General features: G+C 44.0%; 1 protein-coding gene across 5 annotated transcripts in view; it reads left to right on the top strand.

Moving 5' to 3' along the window:
* The window catches only part of Hdac4 (histone deacetylase 4), a 224,323-nt gene that overhangs the window by 4,572 nt on the left and 193,672 nt on the right, over positions 1-26,079 (top strand). For 3 of the 5 annotated variants that reach the window (XM_029538935.1, XM_029538936.1, XM_029538933.1), the window contains exons 2-3: positions 10,702-10,940; positions 17,423-17,484. In XM_029538935.1, coding sequence (XP_029394795.1) covers positions 10,919-10,940; positions 17,423-17,484 — 84 coding nt within the window. In that variant the 5' untranslated portion in view covers positions 10,702-10,918. The remainder of the gene's footprint in view (positions 1-10,701; positions 10,941-17,422; positions 17,485-26,079) is intronic. The other 2 variants (XM_029538938.1, XM_029538937.1) reach the window with 1 other exon arrangement.

Below are 26,079 nucleotides of genomic sequence, written 5' to 3'. Positions count from 1 at the left end.
TTTCCCACCCCCTGAATAGGCTTTGGGGTCTCGGAGGCTCCAGAGGGCACTGAGAACTGCTGCTTATATGGTGTCTGTGTGGTTGTCGATGGGAATACATCTTCACTGTTTTCCATCTGAGACACTGTAAGTGAGGCTTCTGTGCAGGTGGCTAGTACTGCCCCAAGTTACTGGTTCCGAGTACCCGTTTCTCTGGAAGGATGACACTGTGTTTACTAGTTCATTTAAGTGAGTGTCTTTGTTACTTTTCTGTTGCTGTGATCTAATGCCATAGCCAAGGCAAGTTATGAAAGAAAGAGTTGATTTTGGCTTACAGTTGCAGAGGGATAAGGGTCCATCATGGCAGGGAAGTGTAGCAGTAAGTAGCAGCCATGGCAGCAGAAGAGGGAAGTTGAGAACTGACACATCCAACTGCGTGCACAGAGCAGAGAGCAACCAGGAAGCTACACAGTTCTTTCAGTCTCAGAGTTTGTTCCTCCAGCAGTGCTGTACTATTAAACCTCCCCAAACAGTGCCACCAACAACTGGGGACCAAGAGTTCAAATGCCAGAGACTGTGAGGGACACTTCTCATTCAAACCCAAAGTGAGGTTTTGGAGCCTCTTGGGACCCTTTTGTGACTAAAGCATGGTAGGCCCTGAGGATGCTGACAGGCACAGGCATGCTGCCCGTTCCTCATCTTTATCATAGCCTTCAGCACATGGGAGAGAATCATGCCCTCTGTATAGCCTCCCCCGGAACTTGCTCTGTGGACCAGGCTGGCCTTGCACTCAGAGACCTGTCTGCCTCTGTCTCCTGAGTGCTGGATCAAAGATGTCATCGCTCCCACCCACCTGTGTAGCCTTTCTCAGATTGTTTAGACTTAGCTTGTAGATTTGTGAAATACTTCATATTTTATTTCTCTTAAAACACAGTGAAAGGGTTTTTTCTTTTATTACTTTCAAGTATGGAGTCTATTATGAAAGTAAACTATAAATGTGTCCCAACAAATTATGGGGAAAAATCTGTAGTCTTTCATTGTGTGAGCCATCTATTATAAAATGGCACACTTATAAAGCATAATCGCCAAAACTTACAGCCCATATTTCATTTGCCGAGGACAAGAGGGCTTACTAAAATGCTTACTGTAAGTATGAGGAATCACAGTAAGCCGTTCATTTTTTTGCTTACAATTTATTTAAATTTTAATAAAATTTAGATTGAGGTAAGCATTTAATCAAAACATCGGTTAGCATTTCATATGCATTTATTCTTTTTGACCATTTTGACTTGGGTCTGCCTTGTTATTTAAGTGTAATGTATACCTTCAGCTCTTTTCTGTACGGTTTGTTTCAAGGGAGAATGACAGACTTCCTGTGTGCGTAGAGATTGTAGAAAGGTAGTTGAGAGAACTGTACTGTCAGCCATTTATCTGCTAGCTAGAGAACCAAGTAAAAGGTACATGCACACTGACAAGATAGGCAAATGGGTATTGTTTTGGACTTCTGTGATAAAAGGTGGTCTTTGAAGAATTGAGTCCCATCTCCCAACCTTATATGGGGTTCAGTCTGTGTGAGAATGTGCCAGCAAGCATGTTTTGGTTGTATATTCCAGTCTTTGCCCTTGCGTGCCTTTACATAGATGAGACTGGGTATTAGCTTTTCACTCACTTTCCTCTTCTTCCTTATAGTTCTGCATTGCTCTTCAGGTTGTTCCAATACTGAAGAGCAACATTATCCCTTTATGAATTTTATATTCATGGTATTATCCAGGTGAACCCTGTGTGTTTGCCTGTTTCTGTTTAGCACTGTAAAAGTGTGGTCTATCTGTGGCTGTGTGAAGGTACAGTTTTATTCTTGCTGCATAGTATTCCATAATCCAGTTTTGGGCTATCACAGAATATGCTGATAGGTCCTTGATTTTTAATTTAATTTTTTTTTAGCTGGAGTCTCACATAGCCTCCAAGTCACTATGTAACTGAAGGACTTCTACCTCCCCAGTGCTGGGACTACAGGTCTGTGTCATGCCCAGTTTATATAGTGTTGGAGATCAAATCCTTCTACCTCCCCAGTGCTGGGATTACATGTCTGTGCCATCATGCCCAGTTTATATAGTGTTGGAAATCAAATCCGTTGCTTTGTTCATCCTAGGCTATCAGGTAGTCAACTGAGCAACATCTTTTTTTTTTTTTTTTTTTTTTTTTTGGTTTTTNTTTCGAGACAGGGTTTCTCTGTGTAGCCCTGGCTGTCCTGGAACTCACTCTGTAGACCAGGCTGGCCTCGAACTCAGAAGTCCGCCTGCCTCTGCCTCCCAAGTGCTGGGATTAAAGGCGTGTGTCACTACGCCTGGCATAACTGAGCTACATCTTAGTTCCTTGTCTGTCTTCATGGGCATGACTAGAAAACAGGTTGGGTCTGTTCTGGATGGCATTAGTGGGCATATCAGGGACATAGCAGGGTTTGTGTGTGTTGCATTATTTCTTGTCACTTGGGGATTTGTTTCCTGGGTGCTTGGGTCTTGTACATTTTGAAGGTTGAGTGTGAGAGCTCTGGTTTTACCATGTGGTGCTTCTTTGCTTAGACATTGTAGACATTTTGAGTTTGTCTGGCCCTGCTGTAGTTTTCATTGTTACTTTGTGTTGTGATGGATGTAGAACAACTCTTGCTGTGTTGATTGCTTCTTTATAAAGTTCCTGTTCTTACCTTTAGCCCATTTGTCCTCCCCCTACCCCACAGGGGGTTGTCAACTCTTCAGGTTTGTGGGATTGTTTATGAGTTTTGGGTGTCAGTCTCTTGTTGAATGTTCTGTGGCAGGCAGCTTCTGCTATGTGGCTGTCTTTTCTCTCTTCTGCTAAGTCTAGATAAGTTGAGACTTTTCATTTTCTTTTTAATTTTTCTTTTCTTTCTTTATTTTTTTCTTATTTAGCTTTATGGTCCATAGAGATTTCTCTAACTATATGAAAATACTGGTCTTTGTGATCTTTTGGACTGGTTCTGTAACCCATCTCCTGTTTTCATGATAGGTTGCTAGATGGGTCATGACCTAAGCATTGTGTCAGAAAGACGGAAACATTGGGATTTAGGGTGGGTTCTTGGCTGTTATCAGATGACCTTGCTTGTATTGGTTATATTCTAGAATATTATGTTCCTTGGCTTGTACTAACACTCAAATGTCAGTTTTATAATAAATCAATATAATTGGGAGTGTAAGTCTTCCAGGTCCTTTGTGTTTCTTTTAATATCAACTTGTCAATTTACGCAAAAATTCTAATTAAAATTTTTATAGTGATTGCATAGACTGCCAATTAATTGGGGAACATTGATGTCTGAACCATTGTTAGGTCTTTGAAACCACATACATAGAATATTCTTTTATTTATTGAAATCTTTTAATTTTACTTATATATATTTTTATGTTTTCTAGTACAAGTTTTACATCTTTTTCATAAATTTAGCCCTGGGTATTTGCTGCTATCTGATGGTGTCATAAATGTTACCTTTTCTCAGTGTTATTTTTATTGGTCCCTGGTGTGTAGAAACATTAGGTATATTGACTCTCTTACTTCTCAGACTTCACATAGACATTTTAATAGTTCTTGGTTGACTGTTGTGGGTTTTCTCTGCACACTGTGTACTGTGTGTGAATGGCGACCTCACCCTTCCAGTTATTCTCCTGTCTTACTGCTCTTTCTGGTGAGGGTCTCAAGATGGCATTGTTTAGCCCTGGGGAGAGTAGCATGCCCTCCCTCCTGCCCAGGCCTGTTGGGTCCTGTAGATGATCTGCCTTTGTCACTCCACACTCTAGCCACTTGGTGCTTATTGGTGTTATTAACTGTCTGCTGCTCCTCCACTGTCCCCTGGGTGTGGTAAGGGACAGAACATGCTCTCTTTGCTCACACCTCTTTTTGGTAGCTTCATAAAGACTTTTAACATTTATAGTTCCTATGATTTTTGCTGATTGGAAATTTTTTTTTTTTTTTTTTTTTTTTACTTCATTTGAAGTTAAGCCAACTAGGATTTCAGAATTTTCAAGTTGCAGGAGGGAAGAACCCAGGTAACCCCAGCACACAAATCTGCAGTGTCACTTATTACAAATAGAGATGTCCTTGTAGAAGTTTGTGTCCAGTGTCAGACCAGACTTAGCAGGATGACCACACCTGTCACTGTTGTCCTGAAGGGGCTTATAAATCAGAATTACTCATCATCTCTGGCTCCTACAGACGTGGCCTTTTCGTTTGTGTGGTGCCTGGAGCACCCGAGCCAATGAGCCTCACTCACTGTCTTCTGACTTACCTTGGGCTGTCTGGTCCTACAGATCTGTGTCAAATGGCTTGCACACTGGACTGCACGTGGATTCTGGACCTGACTCCTCAATCTTCTCATTTCTAGTCATCCTTAGTCTCCTCCCACCCTACCCCCCAAACAGTCTGTAGTGACACAGGGGAGTGACTGTCTTTTGGCCAAGAAGGAACTCCAGAGGCTGGTATGTGACTTAATGGAGGGCAGGTTCCCCAGCCAGCTTGTGCTGTCCTAATAGCCTGTTGCAGACTTCACGAGATTCTACCCTGATCAGGACCATGGACTCTGACTCTCATGGAAGGTGAGCCCTTTTGAAAGCCTTTTGCTTATAACAGAACTCCAGTTACATGGTGCTGAGGCTAATTTTTACCATGTCTTTGGCAGTGTACTAAAAAACAACAGCAACAACAACAATCCTAAACCAGCAAACTGTGATAATAGGGTTTCAGATGAACCCACCTGCAACAAATCATAGGTAGATTTTAAGCATCTCAGTGTATGGGAAAAGGAGATGTGGATGGAGCAAGAATGGCAGAGTGTTCATGATTGCTGAAGCTGTTGCCTTGGGTTTGTTGCTCTGTTTGCATTGCTTTGTGTTTGTGTCTGATTCCACACATAAGAGCTTTTCTTCAGCAGAAGCCTATGTGGAAACTCTACAAGAATATTAAGGTTAAAATTATCTTTATAGATATTTTTCTACTGAATTTGTTTGTTTGTTTTGTTTGTTTATTTATTGAGAAAGGGACCTACTATGTAGCTCAGGCTGGCCTGGAACTGACTATGCAGACTAGACTGGCCTTGAACTCATGGAGATCTCCCTCTGCCTCCTAAATGCTGGGATTAAAGGAAAGCACCACCAGGATCAGCCATATATTTTTATTTCTTACTCTTCACATATGAGAAAGATAAACTGTTTAGACTCATTGGAATGGCATGGATGCCAGCTCTCCTGCAGAGGCACAGCCCGTTGCTTTGAAGTGACACATGGACAGCTCTGGAGAGGGGCTGGGTGAACAGAGCGCTGAGGACAGGAGCACAGTGGTGAGTGTACGATTGTCCACTCATGAGCCTGTTTGTCATGTGTAAGACTTTTGAACCACTTCTGAATGTATGAGGAAACAACCAGGAAATACACTGTACATTGTGGGAGCCAGGTTCTCACCGTTGGAGAACGGTGTTAATATGAGAAAAAGGTGACTGGCCAAAACCTTGTAGTGGTTGACTTCCTACCTGAGGTGTCAGCCCGGACTTGATGTAAACAAATGCTCGACAAAAAAGATGGAAACTTGTCAGTTAAGCACATGTGACCAACTTAATGGGATCCCAGCTTACAGAGCTGAAGCCAGAGTAAGCAAGGATTGGATTATTAGCATGCACAGAAGAATATCTACCCATCTCCATTAATGGAAATGTCCAAATGCAAAGATGAGGGCCCCTCTGCACTGAATTCTAGCTAACAGATATATAAGAGAAGGAAGCCAAGTGTCATCATCAGGCAGACCGTACAGTGGCAATTGTTTCAGATGTGCCCCTTTGATGGATCTGGGACCCAGAGGATGTGCCCTGCCATGAGCCTCTCCTCTCAAGCAGCTGACATTTAGGTCTTTCAAGGCTCTTGTTAATTTCATGCAAGTCCTCTGCATAAAGCAGTTTGTGATACTCCCTTTGGTCCTTTTACTGTCTGTATGGTCTGTAGTGATCCCCTTGCTCTTCTTGATGCCATGAACTCACAGTTCTTCATCATCATCAGTCTGGCTGGACCTTTGCCAGTCTCATTCATTGCTCTCATTCCTTTGCTTCTGTTGCTGCAAGGGGCTCATTGTAGTCCAGGCTTGAGCTTGCTCTCTTCCTCCCTCAGCCTCCTGGATGCCTGGCTTACAGGTGTGCTCCACCATTTTGGACTTATTTTTATGTTTTTAATTGAATTGATTTCTACTCTTTGCTGTTGTCTTTTTGTTATTTGGAGTTTACTTTGTTTTTGTTTCAGTTTCTTACAATAAAAGCCTACCAACACTGAATCAAGACTCTTTTCTTAACACAGGGGTTCAATGCTGAGGATTGCCCTCTGGCATTGCATGTTTTGATCTTGTGTCTCCATTTTTACTCATTGAACAGTGCCTTCTAATTTTCTTCATTCATGAAGTGTTGTTTGTTTGAGACAGGGTTCCATGTAGCCCAGACTGCTCTCAGACTCCTTATGTAGTTGAGGTGACCTTGAACTGCTGATTCTCCTACCTCAACTGGTGAGTGCTAGGATCAAAGCTGTGTGGTGCACTGAAGAGCATTGTTTACAAATGTTTCGGCTTCCCTCCCCTCCTGTTCCCTTCCATGCCCTCCCTTGTTCTCTTTCTCCTCCTTCCCTCCTTCCTCTCTCCCTCTCTCCCGATTTCTTCCTTCTTTTTCTTTTTTCTTTTTTTCTTTCTTTCAAGACAGGATTCTGCTATGTAGCCCTACCTGTCCTGGAACTCACTCTGTAGACCTTGCTGGTCTCAGAGATCTGCCTCCCTCTGCCAAGTGCTGGGATTAAAGAGATGCACTGCCACTATCTACCACAATTTTGGGTTTTAAAGATGGCTTTCTGCTACTGATTTTCAACTTAATTCCAGTTTAGTAAAATAAATTTATTTATTTTTCGACTTGAGGCTTTTTAAGCTTAATGGTATTTTATTTTATGGACCTGAAGTTGTCTTTCTCAGTGCCTGCTCTGTATGTTAAAGGACAGTGAAAAAAAGTGCACCCTGCTGCTTTTGTGCAGTGTTGTGTGTCACTGAATCATGTTGGTGTGTGTATGTGTGTTTTCTAGTTTTCTGTTTGCTGTTGTGACAGTCCCTAGGAAGAAGCATTGAGTTCTCAGCTGTAATGGTAGATGTGCCCATTTCCTTCATGTTTTTCTTAGTTTTGCTTCTAGTGTGAAGCATGGTTTTTATTTACTCTTCAGCAGACTGATCGCTCGAGTCCTGTGTGTAACTTGACTCTAAAGTTTATTTTGTCAGATGCTAATGTCCCCTTCACAGCTTGCTCTTGTTTAATGTTTATTACTTTTATCATTGTTGTAAACAAGTGCTTGATAGAGACAAGGAAGAGCCTATGATTTCTGGGGGTTCAGTTGAGCACAGTGGGGAGGGTATGGTAGAGCAGAGCAAGTCAAGTCCCAGTGGGCTAGGAGGTAGAGAAAGATGGGTTGCTGGTGTTGAGCTGGTGACTCCATTTCTCTCTTTTATTCTCTGGGCCCCTCAACCTATGGGATGAGTAGAGCTTCCTCTATTCACGGTGGCACTGAATGCTCAGTTAGTTGCTCCTAGGAAGACCCTCACAGACACACCAGAGAAGTTCCTCATCATCTTTTGGGGGATTGTAAATGGAGTCAGTTGGACAGTGGAGCATAATCTACAGGGTTTGTGTGACAGATCTTTCCTTGTCTGTAGATTGTCATTTCACAGTAAGGTGCAGCTCTGTGAAGAAATATATTGTATAGTCTTGTCATTGCCATTGTATGAATTTTAGTGTTCATTTTTGGCAAGTATGTGTCTTCCCAGAACATTGTATTGTGTCACAACAAAAACTTTTGGGTTCTGTTGCAAGAAGAGGCTCATCTCCATTAGTGCTTCTTAGAGAGCTTGCTAGAAGCCTTGGGTAGGAGTTGCAACCCTGGGAAGCTGACATCCTGTGGGAAGGGTAAGTGGGCTTGGGTGGTCCTTTAGTCTGGAGGGGTTCTTCTTTGCAGATAAATATGACAGTCTTCATTTGGGGCCTGCTAACAGGTGTTCCAGAATACCTAGAAGGCCATCTCAGAACATGATTCCTGTTTTAGAAGAAGAAAGTTTTTTAGAAGTTTGGCTAGAAAGGTAATCAGGGAAAGAATGAGGCCAAAATGATGGTTCACAAGTAGTGGAGAACAGTGTTTAACGCTTATTTAAATGGCATCAGGACCACAATGAAGAAAACTGATTGCAATGGCTGGTTTTGAGATCCAGCTAGTAATCCAGCTCAGTTTAGATGGTGCCATTCCTGGGCTGGTGGTCCTGGGTTCTATAAGAGAGCAGCTGAACAATTCATGAGGAGCGAGGCAGTAAGCAGCACCCTCTATGACCTCTGTATCAGATCCTGCCTCCAGGTTCCTGTCCTGTTTGAGTTCTTGTCCTGACTTCCTTTGATGATGGATTGTGATCTGGAAGTATAAGCCAAATAAATCCTTTCCTCCCCAACTTGCTTTTCGGGCATGGTGTTTTGCTGCAACCATAAAAACCCAACTAAGACAATGATACTTTGGAAGATCTCATCAGTCATGTGCAGAATGTACCAGAGAGGCCGCCTGGGAATGCAGAATAAACAACAGATGTGTCTCAGGCAAGAGGGATGGGATCTATGGCAAGACTCCAGCCAGCAGTATAGAATCTTTCCAGAAGCCAGAATGAGCTGAATAAAAATAATCAAAACTGACTGAGCATTCTTCCAGAGCAGGAAGAAGGAGATGTATTCAAAGGGTCTTACTGTGAGCAAAATCAATCAAGAGACAGTCAGTGGCACATCGTCTGGCAATATTTTAGGTTTCCAGACTAAGAAAAGATGTGGTAGCATGTAGGCAGAAGAAAATGATAGTCAGCTATACCCAGCCCCAAAAGTTACATAGACAGAACTCTGGAGAAGGTGGCCTTAGGATATTCCATGGTTCCAAGGAAACAGTGTTGCAGGGTATGTGGTTGTGACCTGAGACTTTTATACCTAGCTAAGCTGTAGCTGTGTGCAGGATGGATACAAAGTTGCATGAGAGCCAGGGTTTGCAGAATTGTGTCACCTGTACTCCTTTCAGTAAGTGAGTGGTGTCTTGACTGAGAGCAGTATACAAGTTCTGAATCTGAGGATAAAAGTCATGGTGTTATGAGTGCAGATCAGTTGACATAAAGGAGGGTCACAGAATTGTAGGCAATAACATAAAACTGGAAAACACCTTGAACAACCCACCTTTGGAGAACAGTCCTTGATGTGATGAGCTGATTAGTTGCAAGCAGCTGGGGAAGATAGTTGACTTGCTTAAAGGCCAGTCTCTTTGAGTTCAGGACCAGCTTGGTGTATACAGTGAAACAGTCTCAACCCCCACCCCCCACAACCAAACCAAACCAAAACAAAAGGGTTCATCACATTCTTAAAGGAAGAGATGAAATCTCCATAGGTGCTGGAACCACAGTCAGTCAGGTAGTCTTGGGTTGACATTCATTGGCTTCTCTGAAGTGACTGGGTTGTGGAATATCTGGAGAACCTATTCAGTCCATGGGTCTTGTATCACCAGGGCTTTTGATGGTGCCTTGACACCTGCAGCCTTCCCAAATCTTGTGTAGGTTAGGGAATCTTCCAAAGGATTTACCAAGTGATGTGGAGTGACCTTCAAGAGCGGCTGCTGTGGGTAGGATGTTATCTGGGCAGTGGTTCTATGGGCAAAACACAGAGCAAGATAAGGACAACAGGAGATCTGCATTTGAATGTTGCCAGGCACCTGCCTCTTGGGAGGGGCTACCCCAGATAGCTTTCAGATCTTCTGCATGGCTATGCATTCCTTAAAAACCTGGAGCAGGGTGGTGGTGGCGCACGCCTTTAATCCCAGCACCAGAGGCAGGTGAATTTCTGAGTTCGAGGCCAGCCTGGTCTACAGAGTGAGTTCCAGGACAGCCAGGACTATACAGAAACCCTGTCTCGAAAAAACAAAAACAAAACAAAACAAAAAAGCCTGGAAAAGTGTAGTTATAAAGATGGGCACATGGGTGATGATTTATGACACTCAAGTGGGAGAGCAGAATTTGAACTAAATTTTCTGCTGTCAGCTGTGTGGGCGCTTCTCAATGAAAAGGTGAGGCAGGACAGTGGTATTTTTTTCTGTGTATTTCACAAAATAGTGTAGTTTGGAACATCTCTGTGTCACTGGCAGGATTCTCCTATACTACTTCTTCCCAAAAGCTGATGATGGGGAAGTTTCTGGAAGGGTGATTGATATAGCTAAGTCAGACTTTTAACTGAGGTTGATTTTGGCTCCCCACATGCTGAGACATTTCTGGCTATCATGATGGGGGGTGCTACTAGCATCTTATTGGGCAGAGGTCAGGGATACTGCTAGTTATCTTGTCATGAGTGCACCGCCTTGACAGCCCAGCCACTAGGTAACTAGTCTATGATGTTAGCAGTGCAGCGGTGAAGAGAGTTCACTAGTTTTGTTTTTGTTTGTTTGTTTGTTTGTTTTTGTTTTGTTTTGTTTTTTCCTCACATGATTTGCAACAAACTACAGTGGTTCATGTTGATCAAAATGGCTTAGTATGAATTGCTTTTACCAATCCCTGGGTTTATAAAGAAAGAGAAGAGTGAAAACCAGAGCCTGTTTCCTTAGGAAGTGGTGTTCACATCCCAACTGAGGGCTCCTTTCTTCTCTGACCATGCAGGTTCATCTCTGCAAGGCCAGGTGACAACTTTTGCTCTTCTTGTGGATTACTTGGTTTGCAAGACGCTGCCAGTGAGACTTGAAGTTTACGCAGCTGGGACCTGGGCCTCCTCAATTTTGTACCTGCATGTGCTGGTGGAAATTTGGAACGTGTTGGAGCCACTGTTTACCTGGACATCTTGAGCCATTTTGAACTTAAGGCACTGACGCTGCTAGCAATGAGCTCCCAAAGCCATCCAGGTAAGACCTGCAACTTCTGTTACTAGCATTCTTTTTTACAGATGTGTGCTACTGTCCCTACAGCCTGCTTGTTCCATTTCAGATTTTACTTTCTTGTGGCAGTTGCTGTTGGTTTGCAGCATCAGCAAGTGCTCAGAAACTGGGTTCTTGTCTTCTGGTTCAAAGGACTGATATAGACCTCCCAGGGATTCAGAGGATGCCCTCGCTTTGTCTGCCCACTCCAATGGCAGGGAGTTTCCTTGATGCCAGGAAAAAGAATTTTGAGTAGGTGATGGGTAAATGCCATAGGTAACTTGCAGAGTGAGGTTCCTGTCAGGGTAAGTGAGGAACAGAGCTGCTGTGCTGACCCTGACTGGGATGAAACCTTGGTTCTGCACAGCCTTTCCAGTGTCCTTGGTTTGCTTTCTTTGGTGCCATATTAAGCATTTCACAAGTCTTTCTGCTTCTCAACAGCCCATTTGGAACTGCTGGGACAAAGGATTCATCCAAGGTCACAGAGCCAGAAGGGTAGAACAGGATTAGAAACTGCATGCTTAGGTCTTTAAATGGGAAATACATATGGGACTTGACCTTAGAAAGTAACAAAACATAAACCAGATTAAATATAGAGAGCCCTGTCTGGCCCACCTTAAGGTGTGGGTCTCCTGTAAAACACTTGGCTGTTTTGACTATCTCTAGTGCATTTTGTAGTCTCTAGGACTTGAGGTGTAATAACTGTCCTGAGTACACAGGCTGGATAGCTGCTAGGATGGATGCTTGAGGTTTTGTCAGCCTGCCTCTGAGCCTGCTCTACTGGGCAGAGGCAGAGGCTTAGGCTCTAGGCCGTTTTCCTCTAGGACTGCCTGAAACAGAGTGGTTGCACATACTTTTCTGGGCATCATTGCTTTATATGAGAGCTTCAGAGGGCAGAGATCTAGGCTTTAGGTAGGAAGGTTTTATTGATTCTGTTGTTCATGTATTGATTGTTGTAAAAAACTGGTTTATGGTTGATTGCAGGAAAAAATTAAGCTGTATAGACTGAAATGTACAGTAGATAATGATATGTAGGTTTGCCTCCTGCTCTGCAGTGAGATGGAGGTGTGTGTATTCCCTGTGTGAACATGCAGAGAGATACATGTGCCACATCTATACGTGAGGTCATGTGTTAGATGCTTTCTACGTTAGTGAATAGCTTTGATGTCAGTGTGCACATAAGCCTAACATTCTTTTGACAGTTTGTGTGTCTTTATGTGATTAAAGCAGTGTTTATGACAGCTCCAATGTGACTTTACACAATTACTGTGAATATATTATGAACAGCACTACAAGTATCCCTACTTCTGCTAATTTCTGAGAAGCCAAAGCTGGGCCAGCAGACACACAGGTTTAAAATGTCTTTAGGGTGACTATGAATTGTTCCAGAATGTCTCTAACTGAACTTCGTAATTGCAGTGTGTAAGGAGGCGTAGTTTCCTACCTTTTTACCACTTTGGCACTGGGCTGAAATTGTTTTATTTCAGCTAGCATGCTGGAGAAAATGACTATGTTCTTTTTGCTGTTTAAATGGTGCACATACTCTGTGACCTGACACAGATACAATCGGATCTTGTAAACGCTTCCTAAGCATTTAAGGAAAAGCATGCTCTTAAGTTGTTGGTCTGAAGAAGTCTGCTAGTATAGCTTAGTACTGTATTTAAAAATCTCACATACGCGTGACCTAGTTCTGTTCAAGAATATCTGTACCTTCTCCCTACATGTTATATATCTATTAACTCAATTAAATTTTTATGCCAGGATGGCCTCTATCCTTTGCTTGATTTCTGAGAAAAGTAAAATTTTCTATTGTAGTTATAATTGGTATAGTCTTTTAATATTATTAATCATTTTCTCTATATATTTCAATGTTTCCCCCAGTGCTTAATTAAAAATTAATGACTATTCTTTTGGTTAATGAAGCTCTTACCAGAGTACATTGTTTATTTTGTTCTGTAAAACACTTGCCTGTTCCTGGCCAGTGGGTCTTGTCCTGTCTACTTATCTGTGAGTTTCCCCAGCCATCCTCTTCAAGCCTTATCCTCATAAATGAGGACAGCTGGATTCTGACTCTTCTCCAGGGAGTCTTTGCCCTTCGTGTGGGAAATTTTACTCATTGTCGTTCACTTCTTTCTTTCTGTCTGTCTGACTTTTTTTTTTCTGTCTGTCTCTCCCTCCCTACCTTCCTTCTTTTTTTCCTTTGTTGAGTACCAGACTTGGGGTTCCTTGCACACCAGACAAATGTTCCACCACTGAGCTGCACCCTCAGCTCCTCTGCTTGTTTGTCTTTGAGCTTCTGGGTGGTTCTTTCCCTCATGTCAGGTTGTGTGCCTCTGTGTCTTCTTGCAGCGGGTCACATAGAGCTGCCTTGTGCTGAGACCATTCTTTTCCTCAGAGTGCTTGCATTAACTGTGACTGGGCTGTTCAGGGCCTGGAGCTTGCTGAGACGCCTGCCTCTCCAGCCCTCTGGTCTTCTACAGATTGTATTCTAGAACCATATAACAGGTGCCTTCCACATGGCTTACCACACTCTGAATGGCCAAGAGGGAAGCTGGCTGTGTGCCTAGGCCATCGGTCCTTACTGGTGACATTTAGACTTGCTTGATGGCCCTGTGGTTTCAGATGAGTCCTCTGGGCTTTCCCTATTGTTAGACATTGCTTTGAATGCTTTGAATCCTTCCACAGTTTACTTATATTTTGAATTTAGTGGATTTCAGGAAGAGGATGAATAGTCAATTAACTAATTCATTGATTTTTAATAACAGGGAGTTTTAATATTGGGGATTTGAGCCTGAAGTCTTGCACAGTTTAATTATAGCATCTTCCACAGAACTCCCAACCTTCAGCTTGCTGTCTGGAACAGAAAACTTCTGACTATGTTGGGAACCAGGATTGTCATGCTGGTCCTTGTCACTAAGTTGAAGTTCCCTGTTTTCCTTCCTCTGTGACCCCAGTGTCTTCCCTCTGGCCCTATGCCTAGCCTGCCTGGCTCACTCTTGCCTGTTCCTGTGTGGCCTGGCACAGCGCTGGTGGCACATCAGGCCCTGGTGGAGCTCTGTGGCCTTGGGTCCTCTCACATTGGCAGGGCAGCTTGGCTTTGGCCTGGTGATGAAGTGGCCTTTTTATTTGCTGTGTATAACTCCTCTCTCCTCTGTTTTCCTTTAAACTCCCTGTGGTGCTGGGTGAGGCCTGCGTTATGATTTTATTGCTCTTCTTTCTGGACTTTGCTAGAGCCAGGCCCTGGCTCTCTGACGTAAAAGCCTCCTAACTGTTGGGATTTATTGCTCTAAATAACTGTTTCCAGTACTGTGAGCAGCCTGAGGAAAGGGCTTGGGTTGGTTCAGCTTGTGAGGACGGACTCTGTGGAAAGAGGCTCTGAATGGTGCTGCTGGTCTCATCCGACACTGAAGCCCTCACTGTTGAGATGTGCCCAGGCAGGCTGTGGTGAGCTCAGCTCTTAGACCTCTGCCTGTGGGGCAGGTCCCCTGAAAATAGCAGTGGGAGGACAGATGGGGCTTCTGGGAGAACGGGCAGCCATTCTTTCTTCTCTGTCCCTTTTCCCTCTCAGTAATTGCTCTGTCTTCCTTGGTGTTACAGTGCACCTAGATATTGGTAACCGGCTGGCTACCATGAGACCCTGGTCCTGTCACCCGATCACTCACTCATCTGACACGACACTTATCATCAGTGTATGTGAACTTCTTGTGGAAGATCTATGCTTAGAGAAAGTAGGTATCCTCGAGGAGGCTTCTGTGCTGACTTAGCTGATGGCCTTAGGTAGGAAGCCCATCAGATACAGGATCCTTATTTCTTTCTCTTCAATCTATCGCTGAATCTCAGTGAGAGGCCTGGCTAGTGTCTGGTTACAAATAAAGTAACCATGTTGAGGGAAGACTGTGTAATCCAAGATCAGTGCTTTAATTTGAGTCATTCTCTGGTTTAATAATAATCTGTATGTCTGGAACATTGCTAGGGTTGTTCTCTGAGTCTTCAGGCAGAGGCCTGCTGCCCCTTGGCCTAGGCTGAGCTGAGATCCTCCAGCTCTGTGCTTTAAGTCCTTCCCTCGCCCCCTCAGCCCCAACCCCCACAGAGTCTGTCTGTGAAGTTCTAGTTGGCCTGGCTCTCACTATGTAGACCTGGCTGGCCTTGAATTCACTAGGATCTGCCTGCTTCTTTCCTCTGAGTGCTGGGGTTAAAGTTGCATGTCTGGTCCTACCCTTTACTTGTATGGTCTTGAGTCTTATTTATTTTAACCACTTTGGTTGCCAAGGTTATTATATAGTAATGAAGATATTAAATGGTAATGAAATTATATCATAAAAGAATGTTTTTATAGCTTTTACATTGTGCTCTGCAATGTATATGTTTCAGGGATACTTGCCCAGTAGGATAGGGAATGAATTTTGTGGGCTGTGGCGCATACAGATGTAGATTCTGGGCAGCTGGTAGCAAGTGACTTGCAGAGTCTGAGTGAGGCCTGGTGTAAGAAACCACTGTAGACCATACTGATGTCAGACAGGTATGTAGGCAGTTAGGGGTAGCCAGCCAGCAGGAGGCCTAGGAGTGTCAGAAAGGAGGAAGAGAGCCTTGTGCAGCATAGTCAGCCAGAGAGGAGCAGCTTCATGCAGATCTGGGAGTGAACAGGAGGGGACACCAGGAGGTAGCAGCCACTCTGAGGTTATAAACAGTGGGGAGCGAGACTGAGCTGGCCAAGATCGTGGAGAAGTGAGTGTTTCTTTTGAGCATGCATCAAGTTCTCTGGAAAAGGACATGAGATACCTCAGACAGTGGGACACGGTTGGGTGGGAGTGTGTTAAGCCTGGGAGTGCTTCAGTCTGCTTGCTGAAGGAAAGGCTTCCAGAATGCTTGCTTCCTGTACTTCATGCTGTCTCCTGCCCAGCTCCTAGCACACGCATCTTGCTGGCATCTTCCCAGCCACCACCCCACTAGCGTGCACAGCTCTCAAGTTGTCACCACTCTGGCTTCTCCATGCCGTGATTATCTGAGATCTTAATCAGTCAAGATTTGTTCTGGAAATCATGTAGACATAAGGACTTATTTTTCAACCTTTTTTTTTTCTTCAATCTTCAAATTGTGTTTTGTCTTTTAAAAATCACGAATACTCTGTCACTGAGAAGAGCTCAGAATATTCACTGTCAATGGTGTGCTGATGGTTTGTTTTGGCAATTTTCTGAAAATTCTTACACAGTTTGGGGAGCATTTGCATTTGTGTCCTTCTTTCAAAGCCCCCATTGTAGAAATGCAAATTTCTGAGATCTGAGATGCTGAATGTTAGATGATTAATGATATTGAAATTTAAGAATGAACTCCTGGTATGTATTTGACACAGAAAACTCAATACTTGAATCATTAGGAACCATTGAGCACAGCTTGGTGCTGGAACAGAAAGGCCATAATTGCAGCGCCTGGCAGTGGGGGCAGGTCGTATGTGGACAGGTGTGCAGATGCATACCGCCTCCAGAGCTGGTCTGTGCAAGGCCCAAAGCTGCTCTAGCTAAAGAACTGGGTCTGTTTAACTGTAGGTGTTTAAAACTTATAGTGATCATAAATCAACATTGATTACTTGCTTACTCCAAGTCAAAACACCGCTGTGCTTTTGAGGGACCAGAATGAATAGCAAGTTCGTTCTGAATTGTGCTTTCCAGTCATTACATTTGTAAGGCATGATAACCTTGTGAAGTGAGCTGGAACGCCACCGTTCCATTGTGTGGGTGAGAAAACCAGTATTGTCTGCCATCAAATAACTGCCTCAGTTGGGGTAGGACAGTGCTTCAAAGGCCAGCCAGGAACTGGAATTCATCACCCACACACGCTTCTCTGTGGACAGCGGAACTCTGGGTGCTTTGGGTTCAGATAAGTCTAGTCAAACTCTGTACATGTGTGGGGCTTCCAGGCCAAGCAGGAAGAGATTGGCATTTAGGGGTTGCTGGCACCTTGGGAATGGAGTGATTCTTGTCATGTGAAGGAATAGGCAGATCACAGAAGCTCCCAGAAGAGCTGTATTCATTTAATGAAGATGTCCTCCCAGAAGGCCTGCACTGGCTAAGTCTGATGAGCAGGGCATGATGCTTGCTGCCTGGGGTACGTGGCCTGGTAGAGAGGCATCACTCAGTATGGAGGGAGAGAGTTAGGCTTGCTGTTGCAATCTGTGTGGCCAGGGACTGCTACAAAGCACTGCTCAGCAATTCAGCCACTCCTAACTCTTGCTGTTACCATGTACTTGGAAAAGAAACTTATTTATAGGTGATGTTTGTGTGTTTTTATACATAAAGTTTATGGCTAATTTACATATTTCTAAAAGTTGTATCAGATAGCATTTGTAAAGAACTATGAAGTTGGCTAAAGTATCTTGGTGTTCTTGTTTAGTGGTCATAAACAGGGTGGATTGGTTTTCATACAGTGACATTCACATGAGACCCAAATCAGCTCTGACTCTGTATTCCCTTTAGATGGTGGGATTGGTTGTTGTCCAGTCATATCAGCCCTTGATGACCAAGATTGGGATGGGCAGGTATGTGTTCATGTATGTGTGAGTGTGTGTGTGTGTGTGTGTGTACACGTGCGCACACGTGTACATGCATGTGAGTGCATGTCAAGGCCTGAGATGAACCTTGTGTCATCCTCAGGAGCTGCCTACCTTGTTTTTTGACACAAGGTCTTTCACTGAGACCTGAGGCTTGCTGGTAAGTCACTCTTAGTCCTGCCTGGCCAGGGATCCTCTGGGATCCTCCTGTCTCCACTTCCCCAGTGCTGGGATTGCAGATCCATGCCACTGTGCCTGGCTTTTTACATGACTATTGGAGATTGAATTCAGGTCTTCACTTGCACTGCAGGGACTTTACTGACTGAGCTTCCCCAACTCCGTTTGTTTTTTTTAAGAATACAATTTCTTGTATTCTGGTGGTTTAGGTCCAGTGTCTCTGTCCCTCCCTGCTGCTGTAATAAACCCCTTTGGTGATATGACTTAGTTTATAGAAACTTGTGGTGCATTTCTGGAGACTGGAAGGCTAAGGTCAGGGTGCCAGTGACTGCCTGGTGAGGGCTTCCCTGGCCTCTGCATCGCCCCACCCTGCTGCATTCTTTTGTGATGGCACCAGGAGCCCCTCCTATTGAAGGGCCCTCAGTATCCTCAGGGTGTCCTCCTCACACTTCACCTCGTCCCTGTGGCTCACTTCTTACTGCTGCTACACTGGGAGGGCAACATTCAGACCTTCACAGAAGGTGTTAAAGCCTCCGGACAGAGCTGAAGGCCCAACTTTGATTAGTTTGCACCCACAGCTGGTATGCTCCTCTTGCGTTCTCCCAGGAAATCTCTTGGAGAAAGTGGACTTTAATTAGAGCCCTGTTTCTCAGTGGCTTGTTTTCTCAAAAGACCTCACTATTTGGCAGTATTGGTGTTTTGAGAAAACTGTGGGGTTACAGTTCCTAATGTACATACTGTTTAAGAGCAAACCAGGCTACTTTTAGTGGGAGCCCCTCCCTCCCTTCCTCCCATAGCCAGTCAACAGCATGATGCAGAATTCTTGATGCTTCTTATTTTTATCTTCACATGGAGCCAATCCCTGTTAGAGGCTGACATTCCTTAAGCCCATGCCTTTCTCCCAGACTGATGAGTACAATATGTAAACCTGTCTGTACTCTTTGTCTTGCTGCTTGCAACTTATGACCTAGTCAAGTGCAGTGGTCTCATGATCATGCATCTCTCTTCTGGTTAGTGGCAGTTTTAAAAGAATTGAAATTAAAAATAGATTCATTTATTATTATTTTATGTGTATAGATGTTTTGTCCACATGGATATCTCTGTATCATGTGTCTCCAGTGTTCACAGAGGCCAGAAGAGGGTGTCTGATTCCTTGGAGCTAGAGTTACAGAGCCAATAGGTGGGTACTAGGATTGGAACTCAGAACCTCTGAAAGTTTATCTATCCAGGCCCAGTGCTTTGTTCTGGTTCTGTTGGAAGGGCTAGAGAGATACGAGCCCTTCTTACTTACAAACTAGGGGCTAAAAGCATTTAGAAAGTTTGAGGTGGTGCCTGAGGAAATCGGATGCATGAAATGCCAACATTTTCCTTGGAAAGCATCTGTGTAACATGGAGCCACACAGAGTTCTCCTCATACTGGGCCCGGTACTATATGTGTGAGTACCTCAGTGACAGTAGAAAGTAGGAGGTTAGGGTCCCTTGGAAAGCCTACATGGGCATTGACAGTGAGCTGGGACCTGAATGTGGTCCCTCTTGCAACATCAGGACAGATAGCAAATGAGGGCCTGCTTTGGAGCTGAGGCATTCAGCCAGGGATCAAGGACAGCAAGTTACAAATGTTCTCATTGGTGGGCCTTCCACTGGGAGTCCTATGTCTGCAAAAGACATTCTCGTCTGGGAAAGTGGGGAAAGTGGCTTTTTCTAAGTGAGTGCAGGTATCACTGTCCTCTGTAGACAGTTGAAAGATGTATTTGTGTCTACCTCCATGCAGTTATTATCTGTCTGTCAGGATGTGCATCTCTAGCACCATTGCTGGGGCTAGAATTAGGGCTGCTGGGGCTGGGACTTGGCATACTGGGTCTCTCCTGTGGTATAGTACCTCAGGCCTTTAGCCTACAGGAAAAGTACCTGCTGGGCTTTAGCTGGCAGGCTGGGCATTCTTTGAGGTTGCCTTCATTGAGGCTCCTTTCTAGCTTCTGGAAGTAGTCCATTTGTCCACACACCTTTATGTCTTCCTGTGATTTGGCTCTCTTCTGTCTTCCCAGGCGTGTGTAGCATCTTGCAAACAGCCCATGGTGGATAGGAAGGTCAGGCAGGGTCATATCCACTTGCATGGTAGTAGCTGACTCAGTGCAGCTGAGGCTCATGGACTGGTTGGCATGCACTGGAATGAGAATGCAGCCAATGGCTGCCTTTAGCTGAGAGACCTTCTGGGTGCTTGCTGGAGCTGTCCTGGGGAGAGGAAACAGTTTTGATTTTCCTTCACACTTGTGTAATTGATAAAAGCTGGAAGCCTGGTGGCTCTGTGCTGTCTCTATGCAAAGGTTTTTGCCAGGCAATAAGGAGTTGGGGTAGCTGACACACAGACACCCCAACAGTGGAAGGGCTTTGCTTGGGTAGAAGTGGATAGACATTTCTAAGTATATGAGTTAGTATATTCATTTTGGTTGACTTTGTTTGTTTGTTTGTTTCAGGCTGTCCTGAAACTTACCAAATTACCTGGGCTAGTTTTGAACTCAAGATCTTCCTGCCTCAGTCTGGGGTTACAGTCATGAACTGGGAAGTTTGTTCAGCTTAAGGCCCTGCCTAAAATAATCTATGCTGATTATATTTTTACTAATGCTGTTTATAAAGCCAAACTCTACCTGTTCTACTTTCAGACCTTTTATAATTTTCACAAGTTATTGTTACATTTAGGATACCTTCTCTGTATGAATACCTTCAAAGTGAGGTTTATACACATCTGGCTGAAAACAAAACTTCTGCCACTTGGGAAACTAGCATGAGCTCCTGATAGATCTCTGCATCGGGCAAGAGCTTCAGAGGAGTGCTAGGCCCCTGTTGGTGCTGCGGAGGTTTCCTCCTGAGTGTGGGCTTTGGATTCATTCATGATATCGGGTGCTCACAGAGACTGAGAGATTGGCAGAGCTCAGAGATCATGGAATGCTATAGTCTTTGTTGGGTCTAAACTCTGTCTCAGTCCCCATGATGACTGAAGTAGACTTAGGGACCCACCTTAGAAAAACAGCACAACTTAAATTTGTCCTATTTTATGTAGTGCTCATACAACATTTGACTGACCTTTCTCTGTCCTTCTCTCCCTTCCTCCCTCCCTCCCCTACATCCTCCCTCCTTTCCTTTCTTTTCCTGAGACAGGGTTTCTTTGTGTCTCCCTAGCTGCCTTGGAACTCATTCTGTAGACCAGGCTGGCCTCAAACTCATTGAGATCTGCCTGCCTCTACCTCCTAAATGCTGAGATTAAAGGTGTGTGCCACCACTGCCCAAAAGAACATTTGAATATCAAGTGCCATTTTTAGACTTAAAATACCAACCACGAATAAGTGTGGATTTAGCCTGTTGTTTTATACCATTGAGTCCTGGACACGGGTCAGTGAACCACAGAAGTTACTGGACCTTACAGAGGTGACTAAAGGGATTTTTAGGGTTCTGATTGAAGGTTTGCAGAGGAGAGTGATGGGCAGAAGCTGATGTTGCCAGGCTGTGCAGAGGAAGCCATGGAGGCCATGGAGAGGAAGTGTGGCATCTTTGGACTGCCAGGGAGGTGTGCTGGGAGGTGTCAGAGCAGAGTGTTTCTAAGTGGAGCTAAGGCATGGCCCATGCCAACCTGGAGCTGTTTTCACTGTGCCCTTCTTGGACCCTTGTGTCTCTTCTGTGAGCAGTCTCAGTGTCAGGTTAGCAGGTGGGCTGTACTGTACTACTGCCAGGCTGGTCCTCCAGGCTATGCATGTTGCCTGGCCTTCCTCAAGTCTCTCCTGTTCTTTTTCTTTGTCCCTACTGAAGGTGGAGCAATGTGCGGAAACAGGCTAGTATTGCTTGTCTCATTCATAGCTTGTCCCAAGTCTGGCCTGGGTCCAGTCTGCACTGCATGTATTCCACAGGGGCCTGGCCTGCAGACCTCAGCGGAAGCCAGTTGTCTTGTCTGCTCCTCTGTTCCTGGAAAGCTTTGCCACACACAGCCAGGGCTGCTCTGAGTGTATCCGGTCTCCATTATTGCTGCTTGTTTGGGAGCTATTGGCTCTGGTCAGATATGTGGATGTGCTGTTAACTTTGTCCTCATATTTGGAAGGAAATTGGTGGCTGAGAGGAAAGGAAGAGCCACAAAATGTCAAACCCAGCAGTGGCCATCTGACATGGCTGTCTGTTAATCACCGTAATATGGAATGAAAACGGAAGCATTTGATTTCCTTGCTTGCCAGGTTTAACCATATTTTAGTGACTCTGGAGTCCTGATTCCTCCCTGTAAAGAGAAATTCTGTAGCACTCACCAGCATTGCTTAAGTTTTCTATGACTGGAACTTTCCTGGTTGAACCAATGACATAGGAGTCCCTGTGTCCTTGTGGACTTAGAACTGGTGTGAGCTTCTGGTATATCCTTCCCAGAGTTGAAAGATATGTTTGCTGGGGAAGACAGTAGAGTCTCTAGGTGTAGCCTCTTAGTGATAGCCACATATCCAGAGATTGCTTGCTGTTCCTGCCACACTCCCTGGCTGCTGCTCTCCTGACAACCAGCTGTCTGTCAAAGCATTGTAGAGCAGAGAACATGTGCTAGTTCTAGGCCTGACTCTTAGATGTAGTCATGGGATGAGAAGGACATGTCATGCTATGGTCTTCCTGTGTGAACGTGTCAGATACTGGAAGGGGTGTTTCTAACATAATTGCCAGCCCCTCCCATCTGCCGAGGGTTAAAAAACCCAAGAGGCATCTAGGGAAAGGTGGGACTCTGGATGGGGTTCCAGAATAGGAAACCAGGAAAATGTGAAAAATCCGAGAAAAGGCTTGGTTTCAAGCCGTTAACTGTCTTATCCGTGTTGGTTCCTCAGACCTGGCTATGCACTGTGGTCTACTAAAAACCTGTCTCCAAAAGTGAAGTACTTTAGTAAGTGCTCTTTCAGGTGTGGTTGTCTACCCAACTGCGGGGATGCCAGCATGTAGCACTTGCTTTGTCCCTTTATGGTTGCATGAGGTCACCTGTCTTAACAAGTCTTCCTTGGTGGGAGCTGAGTTTGTTTTTGGTCTTCATATGTTGTTGTTGTAAACACTGAGGCCTAAGAGTTCCCGTGAGAGCTTTCTCTTGGCAGATGCCAGCATGGAGACAGGCGTGAAGCCTCAGTGGGAGCCCAGGAAAGGACATTCCCCTGGACCTGCTCTGCAGACAGAGAAGTGACCAAGTGGATTTGCTCTACTGAACTCACCTTTCCTTTGGGCGTCTTCCTTAGCTTTTCCTAGCTTAAATGAAATTTATAAGTTTATTTAAATGGAGTCATACAGTATTTGCTCTTTTCTGTCTGGGCACTTTCAGCAGTGTGTTTGCAAGATGGATATGGCAGAGGGTTCGTTTCCGTGGGTATACAGTGTTTCACTGGATGGACTAGCCCATGCTATTCTTTCGTTTGGTGCTGATATTTGCATGGTTTTCACTTGGAGTTTTTGCTTTTGTGCAGCAGGCCATCTGTGCAGAATTGTCATGACAGTGCTCTGGCCTGTGCTGCATGAGATCTGTCTGCCCTACATGCACTCTTCAGCATTCTGTGCCGTCTTCTCATCTTCTCATCTTTACTGTTGTTGCTGAATAAAGCCTTCTGTGTTACTAAAGATGCCGATCACTTTCATATGGACAACTGGCCACACGTGGGTGGCAGGGAAGTCCCTCTTCATTCAGTTCCTGGATGGAGATTCAGAAAGCCAAGTTGTCTTTCTTTTTCTTTATTGGTTACTCTTATTGCTAATTTCTGACAATTCTGTGGGTTGCCTTTTTCTCTTTCTAGTGCTTTATTTAACAGATGCTTTTAATTTTAATGTATCACGTTATTTCACTTGTTTTATTTGTGCCTATCCAAAGGACTTGAGAATGCCCTGTATAATTTTTAGTAGAAATATGACACTTTACCAGTTGTAAATCCATGAGGATTTTTTAAAGTAGGGCATGAAATGGGGATTAGACATTTTGCACTTTAGGATTTGGTTACATCAGTGGCTTACTGAAGGGTTAATACTTTCTCCATCACTGTGCAATGCCAGTCAAGTCTCTGTGTGGTTGGGTTTGGTTCTAGACTGTGCTCCCAGAGCTGTCTTAGTCAGTTATGTTTCTCTTAACTAGTTATGCTGGGTGTGAGTTTTCTTTAAATGTCTAAAGCCCTTTTCAGTTACCAATTTTCCAACCCATGAGTGTGGTGTATGTTTTTGTTTATTTAGGTCTTTCTCATAGTTGAGGTTTTATTTCCTATTTTTAAGATTTGTGTTTTTTGCTTTTTGTGTTTTTTTTTATTTTTTAATTTTTTATTAGCTATTTTCTTTATTTACATTTCAAATGTTATCCCATTTTTTCATTTTCCCTCCAAAATTCCCTATCCCCTCTCCCTGCCCCTGCTTCCCAACACAACTATTCCTGCTTTCTGGCCCTGGCATTCCCCTATACGGGGGCATAGGACCTTCATAGGAGCAAGAGCCTCTCCTCCCATTGATGACCAACTAGGCCATCCTCTGCTAAATATGCAGCTAGAGCCAAAAGTCCCTCCATGTGTTTTCTTTGATTGGTGGTTTAGTCCCAAGGAGCTCTGGGGTTACTGGTTAGTTCATATTGTTATTCCTCCTAGAGGGCTGCAAACCCCTTCAGCTCCTTAGGCACTTTCTCTAGTTCCTTCATTGGGGACCCTGTGCTCCATCTAATGGATGACTGTGAGCATCCACTTTTGTATTAGTCAGGCACTGGCAGAGCCTCTCAGGAGACAGCTATATCAGGATCCTGTCAGCAAGCTCTTGTTGGCATATGCTATAGTGTCTGGGTTCAGTGGTTGTTTATGGGATGGATCCCCAGGTGGGGCAGTTTCTGGATGGTCATTCCTTCAGTCTCTGCTCTGAGCTTTTTGTGTTTTCTAAATCAGTTTTTTTTTTGGGGGGTGGTGGTGGTGGTGGTGGTGTGCTGTTTAGAAATACGATTAGTTTTTGTATAGTAATCTTGTCACCTGACACATCACCAAACTTGCTTTTTACATTTGTTCATCTATAAATTCTTTCAGGTTTTAGTAAAACTCACACCCCCCTCCCCCGGATGTTGTGGGGGTTTAGACTGTCTTGCAGTGATGTGATCTCCAGTGAGCAGCTCAACAGTCCTGTATTGTGGCATCTGGGTCTTGCTTCAGCTAGAAGGAAAACTCCCAAAATGTCATCACCAGTGTGACATTTGCTGCAGGATTTGTGTAAATGGTCTATCAGGATAAGGGTGTTCCCTTCTGTTTTTAGTGTGCCAAGAATTTTCTCATCAGAGGGTGTTAAGACCTTAGGTTGAACCACATGAACCACAAATAATCAATCTTTCAGTCTGTAAAGTTAAAATTTTCATTTGGTTTGGCTTTATATATTAGGCTTTCTTTCCTTTTATTTGATTAATGTGATAAAATTTCTCATTTGACTTTTTCTTACGTTAATCTAGTCTTACATTCTGTAACTGTGGTTTATAATATACAGAGTCCCCAAACTTACTTACTTGTTTGTTTGTTTATTGTTTTTTTGTTTTTGTTTTTGGCTTTTTGAGACAGGGTTTCTCTGTGGTTTTTCTGACTGTCTTGGAACTCAGAAATCCGCCTGCCTCTGCCTCCCAGATGCTGGGATTAAAGGTGTGCGCCACCACTGCTCAGCTAAACTTTTAAATTTTGATGTTAAGCTTATGCTGCCCCTTAAAGTATGATGAAGTTGTGCTCTTTCTTTTCTTTTTTTTTTTTTTTTTAAAGATTTATTTATTTATTATATGTAAGTACACTGTAGCTGACTTCAGAAACTCCAGAAGAGGGCATCAGATCTTGTTACGGATGGTTATGAGCCACCATATGGTTCCTGGGATTTGAACTCAGGACCTTTGGAAGAGCAGTCAGTGCTCTTACCCGCTGAGCCATCTCACCAGCCCCGTGCTCTTTCTTAATTCCAGTATTGGCAAAGATTTTTGGTAGAGTCAGACTGTTCTGGGACCACATATGTTTCCAGTGTAACCTCGCATCTCGACTTTCTACACTTGAGACAATGTAAGAATCCATTCTGTTTTGCAAATGGAACAAAAAAAAAATCAAGCCATAGATTGTATTTGGCCTGTGGACTGTAGCATGCCCACCCTGTCAAGCTGTCTAAAGAGTTGGTGGTTGGTGAAGGCATTATCCCTGCAGTGTTGGGAAAAGCTTCCAGGAGAGCCGTTTCTGAGTTTAGTGTGCCCTAACGTGATAGGACTCTATGTCCTATGTAGGACATTCTATGTCTTCTGGCATCAGGTTTTTCTTTCTGAATTTTCACTTGCAGAGTTTCTTCTACATTCTTTTTGTATTATCTGAGGAGTTGCCATTATCTCTCCTTTTCCTTCCCAATATTGCTTATTTCTTTTTTTCCATTGAACTCATAACT

The sequence above is a fragment of the Mus pahari genome, chromosome 5 (assembly GCF_900095145.1).
Source record: "Mus pahari chromosome 5, PAHARI_EIJ_v1.1, whole genome shotgun sequence".
NCBI classification, from domain to species: Eukaryota; Metazoa; Chordata; class Mammalia; order Rodentia; family Muridae; genus Mus; species Mus pahari.
The sequence above is the reverse complement of the archived record's forward strand: the minus strand, read 5'-3'. Positions and strand labels throughout refer to the sequence as shown.